Source organism: Cyprinodon variegatus, unplaced genomic scaffold (genome assembly GCF_000732505.1).
Source record: "Cyprinodon variegatus isolate N-32 unplaced genomic scaffold, C_variegatus-1.0 Scaffold806, whole genome shotgun sequence".
Classification (NCBI taxonomy): domain Eukaryota; kingdom Metazoa; phylum Chordata; class Actinopteri; order Cyprinodontiformes; family Cyprinodontidae; genus Cyprinodon; species Cyprinodon variegatus.
Genome location: NW_015151259.1, coordinates 112,626 through 118,003, shown reverse-complemented (window position 1 = coordinate 118,003; position 5,378 = coordinate 112,626). Strand labels below are relative to the sequence as shown.

At 41.1% G+C, this 5,378-nt stretch overlaps 1 protein-coding gene across 1 annotated transcript in view; it reads right to left on the bottom strand.

The window, feature by feature from the left end:
* Nucleotides 1-1,914: 1,914 nt before the first annotated feature.
* plpp4 (phospholipid phosphatase 4) overlaps nt 1,915-5,378 on the bottom strand; it is a gene marked incomplete at its 5' end in the record, with an annotated part of 57,218 nt that continues 53,754 nt past the window's right edge. Inside the window, one exon of the mRNA XM_015396568.1 lies at nt 1,915-2,208. Coding sequence (XP_015252054.1) covers nt 2,000-2,208 — 209 coding nt within the window. The remainder of the gene's footprint in view (nt 2,209-5,378) is intronic.

Here is a 5,378-nt window from a genome sequence, read left to right as displayed (position 1 = left end):
CATAGACACATTTACTCTTACAACCCTCAGCTATTTTCAACGAACTGGTAAAAAAGGTGAGCTTCAATGACTGTCTGAACCCATAGCTCACCACACATATGCGGCTTAAAGTGTGCATGCGCAGAAAAAGATAGCTAACAGTTGCACACATAGGGCTTACGTCAACGTATCACCAGAACGATCCACAATTAGGAGGACCACTTATTCAGAAATAAAAGATGGTCCTCTATCCTTTAAATCTAAATGGAATGAAAAATACCAAATCTATATATGACTTTAATTTCCCCAAATTATTTCCAAAAGAATTAAGCTTACTGTGGAGATTCTACTATTTTAATATAAATGTGAATAGCACAAATAACTGTGCAAACAAAAGCTTTTAAAATGTTTTAGTTTGAACATATCAACATTCTTTATTTAGTTTTCCACATTATGCCAGAGAAGACCCAGAGGGTTTCACTTTTTGGCAGCAGAAATAATGATTATAACTACTAAAGCTGTGAATGTTAAAAAGGAAAGTATGCAAAAAGGATAATATCCTTTAAACAAACATCACATGCTTTTATGTGATGTTTGTTTAAAGTGTGTGTCTTCGGGGACCCAACTGCCTACAGCAGGGTTAAAGGTGACCTTAAATAGCATCTTCCCATCAATGTCACCGCAATGACAAAAAGCAGCCAGTAACCAAGACGAGAAAGTGATTCATCATTTCTAACAGCCCGCAAGGGGCGACAAATTGGTTTGTAGATAATATGAAAGGGTTGGGGAGGGGGCAGTAATCTTGTTAGATGTCATCTCCGTTGATAAAACCTATATCCCAGGCAGGAAAATTTCCCAGAATCTTTGGTGTCATCTTTCTTCAGAAGACGGTTCATATATTAAGAAATAATCAAGCTTTAATTGATGAATAATACATCGAAATCACAATCCCAAGTTATCATCTGGCTTGTGCTTAAGGCTGGATTGTCTTTTTTTGGGTGAGAGGGCAAGCAAGAAAACATTTGCAAAGCTCTGGGAGTTAGCATGATGTCTTGTACCGTCCTAATATCCTCATAAGCAGCAGAGGCTGACCTTACTTAATGAGGATTAATGCAGGATCAGATTGGAGTTTGTGCCTATCGAGACACTCTTCTGCCTGCCCAATCCCACCTGCTCGTAATTGATTGCACTCATTGAGGGTCCATGTCCCTGTGCAACCTCTGTGGACATGTGTTAAATGCTGCTTGTATGAAAAATGAAATTAGGTTTCAGAGAGAGAGTGAGATCATTGAAAAAAAGGAGATGTGCAGCTCTTGTTAGCCCTGGAGAGTGGGAAGTAATGGAATATTGAACTTTGTTTTGACATGTGCCACCATCCTCTGATGTTTCAGTTCTTTGATTAGCATTATGTTGCCATGGGCAACTGAAAAATGATCAAAAGCAGGGCCGGTTAGCAGAAAGACCTTGTATTTAAGACAAAAACACTGCTTTCCTGTAACTGTCATGTAATTTCTAACTAGCTGTACTAATCCTTTAGCTGTAAACACTTCATTTTATGGTTTAACTGTAGAGACATTCAATGGGACTTGTTTTTTTTTTTTATATCAAACTTTCAACACCAAGAAAAATGAATCTAGAGCATCATAAAACATTAAAACCACGCCTCTAATTAAAAAAAAAAGCTTCCGCAGAAAAGTGGAGAAATTCTTCTCTTTTCTCAGAGTCATGAAAATGACATATCCCCAGGTTTTTCAGCCTGTTTTCTCTCTTCTTTCTCAGAGGATATGCTCCATATTCTGACTTTCCTCTTACATCTAAATATAAACTTTAACGTCTGAGCGCTGAGCAAAAACCAGATAAAAAAAAAAAAGAATGTGCATGTCACCGAGACAAATAATTAACATTTGGAAATGGTTGGTCCCCTGGAATGTATATTAAAGCCAATCATTCACTAGGAATGAGGAGATGGGCTGGGGGACTTAGTGGGAGTGGAGGAGGTTGTCTCGGTGGGGGCCACTAGTCATACCGGCCCTTCAGTCAAACCCTCCATAGGCAGGGTGGTGGCGTTTTCAATGGGCTGCGGGTCATCCTGGTGGGATGGGGGTGTTTTTCTGGTGGCAGCCAAGCTAGCATAAGGCAGGTGGCAGTCCGTGTGCAGGAAGGGTGGGTAGTGCTGCCGGTAGCTGATGTAAGCAAACAGCAAACCAATCACTCCTCCAACAAAGGCATCTGCAAAAAAACACAATAATTTGCATGTTAAGGTCATGGTTCATAAACTGTGGTGCAAGTTCCTCTGATGGTACTTAATCTGCCTCCAGTAGTAGCTGGAAGAATTGTTTGAGTTAATTATTAGGAAGGTAATTGCAAACAAGTAAAACTACAGCAAAATGAAAAACTGTTCAATCTTTGCTTCAAAAGTAATTCTGGGCAATACCTCTTAGAAAGAAGACAGGCATCAGTTACAAAATAGTAAACTATCCATGCAGATTTTCATTTATCTCCTAAATTAGAAATTAGGTCCAATAATCAATTGAAAAACCAGCAGAATTTGTTAAATGTCTTACTCTCTTATCAGATCAGAAGGGTTAAGATTACATTCTAATAACAAAGGTAAAGGACTAGGCCCACTATTAGTGTAAACAGGCAATTTAACAGATACACCTGGGAGGAAATCTGAGAATTTACATAGTGGCAACACGTAGGAAACACAGAAAGACTTGATAAAGTGTAACTGAGCACAACTGTCTCACTTATTAATAGGAGATGGTGTTAAAAGGAGCAGATATTCAGAACAGTCTGGACCATAAAATAAATAGATTTCAGAGGGGGGAGGGTAAACGGATTTGAAGTTATAGGAAAATAACTGCTGCATTTCTTACTAATAAGGTTTGCATTATACCATTATTATTTCTGAACCCCCGTATCTGAAATTGTAAAGCTGCTGAGCTACAGCTGTAGCAGGCTGCACTGCTAGAGGGAGTAAGCTGAGATTTTAAAAAAGTTGCCCATTTGGAAAATGTTGCTTCCCTTCCAGGAAGATATTTCAATTCAAAATATGAGGAATAGCATTGAGTTCGAAGCTTTATACAGTAGCTTAACAAAGCCTTGTTTTTGTTTAGAAAACATGCAAATTGAACCGGACGAACATGTCCACCCCTTTGGAATGGGGGGTTGTTAGGCTTCTTTGTTAGCCTGCAATGCACCTGTCAGGATCCCAGTTTTTGTGTTCGTCTGTTTGTCTTGTCTTTTGTGTTTCTCCCTTCCACCACCAGGAGGCGCCTGTCTCCGGTTCGCCTCCTCACACACCTGCAAGCTGTTGCCTCATCACCGGACTGCTCTTCAGCTGCTGGTTGCCACTACTTCGCCGCCAGAGTGTTTGCCAGTTTAGGGTACTCTAGCCAAGCCTTGTTATTCTCAGTCAATCTGAGTTTTTGCATTCAGAGCTTCAGTTCTCTAGCCAAGCTGAGATCACATTGAGTTTTTACTGAGCGCTTGTTTCTTCTTGAGACCAAACTTTGTTTTTGCCTTTCGACTGCTCAAAGGGGCTGGATTCGACGGCTCAAAAGCATTGAGCATGCTGAGATCACTCTCTGAGTAAGGAAATCTTCACCACGACCCGTTCAAGTACCACAGGAAAACTGAGTTGCAACCAGCGGCTGCATCGTCCCACTCCGTCCGAGTTCTGGGTGAACCCTGTTCCGTCCACCACCGAATCAAACAAACTCTGGAAGACTGACTCACAGACTGGAGTCTACGTGTCTCTTCTTCTCTGGAAACGTGAGTGGCAATAAATCCTCTCCTTCAAGATTAACAACTCCAATTTCCCACTGAGCTTCAATCTAACAGTCTGTCTTCCCCTCGTCTTCCAGTTTCCGGCTGAGCAGAGTTCGGAGGAACTCTGCACTGAACTCAAAATATCTCCAATAAAATCTGTTGAACTTTAATTCTGTGTCTCTCTGTTTGGCTTCACTGCATGTGGGTCAGAGCCTTAGAAAAATCATGACAGCACCATACCTGTCTATTTCTCTGAAAGGGGGTTGTTAAAGGGAATTGTTGGTCTGGCTGAATAGGTGAGGTTTTCTGTTCCCCTGTAAACGGGTTGAAGTTGCCATGATAGCGGAAAGGGCTCAACGATTCGCTTTAACGACTCCCCTTTCAGAGACATAGACAGGTATCGGGCATTGGTATGGCATAGAGCAAGTATGGGGCATTGCAGGCTGACAAAAGAAGCCAAATGACCCCCAAGAGGTGGACCTGTTCGTGTGTTTCAAGTTCAGACTGCTGCTGCTGGATGTGATGTAACGGTGAGGGAAACATTTTTTATGGACCCTTTGGAGTCCTTAGAAACAACTGTCCACTTTTTAAACACAAAAGACCAGCTAATTCACAGCCTCGCAAAGCTTAAATTTTCCCAAACAGTTTTCCTAAACATAACAGGGAATTCAATGTACCACAAGGGCCTTTACAGTTTCAACCCAAGGGCCTCCACAGTTTCAACCTAATAGAACTGAACATATTGGAACAAAATTAGAGCATTAGAGAATGGGTTGCCAACCAGATGCTACCCTACATGTTGCAAAAGAAAGCAACACTGGATTTTGTGACTGATGCTGCTTATAAACTTTACTGTTCTTATCAAAATCTCATCTTCTGCCCAAAATTTAACAGCCCTGTTTAGCTATTCTTTTAAGCAGATCTAAACAACTTTAAATTGGTTAATTTGGCTCCCCCCCCCGTGAGGAAGGCAGCACATAATATTGCTAAATTCCTGATCTCCTGGTCACCAGCAGTTGTATTGAACTAGATAGAAAATAGTGATGAAGTGACTTTAATTGTGGTGAAAATAAGAAACTTTGGTTAGATCCCTCCAACTCGCTCGTGGCAGATGTGCTGACTAGTTAAGAGCCCTGAAACAGATAAATATAATATTACTTTTGATAATTTCACCATAAACACATATAGATCCCAGCAGGAAGGAGCCAATTGCCTGAATGTCAACCCTGCACAATTTTCATGGATGTACAGTCTCTCAAGGAAAGGAAATTGTACTCAGCAATTATGCTGCTATAGGCTTAGACTGCTTGGGGACATAGGGACCCCTTTCATCATTCTGCTTATTCTATCTCTATTTTCCCATTCTGCAGGCTCTGTTAGTTACATCTCTAAAGCTTTGCTCTGTCTTCTTTTTTCTCATAGTAGCTTCATCTGGTCTGTTCCTGTTTGGCTGTGACTCCATCCTGGAGAGAAATATCAGCTTTGCTGCTGTCATCAATACCTTTGTTAATAGATGTTGAAACTTGGCCTGTTTTGCAGTGTTGTCCTGTGACTAACTGGATGTGCTCTCTTCATCCTCTGACATGGGAGCTGGCTCGGAGCTCGTCTGCCTGGCTGTGTGTTTC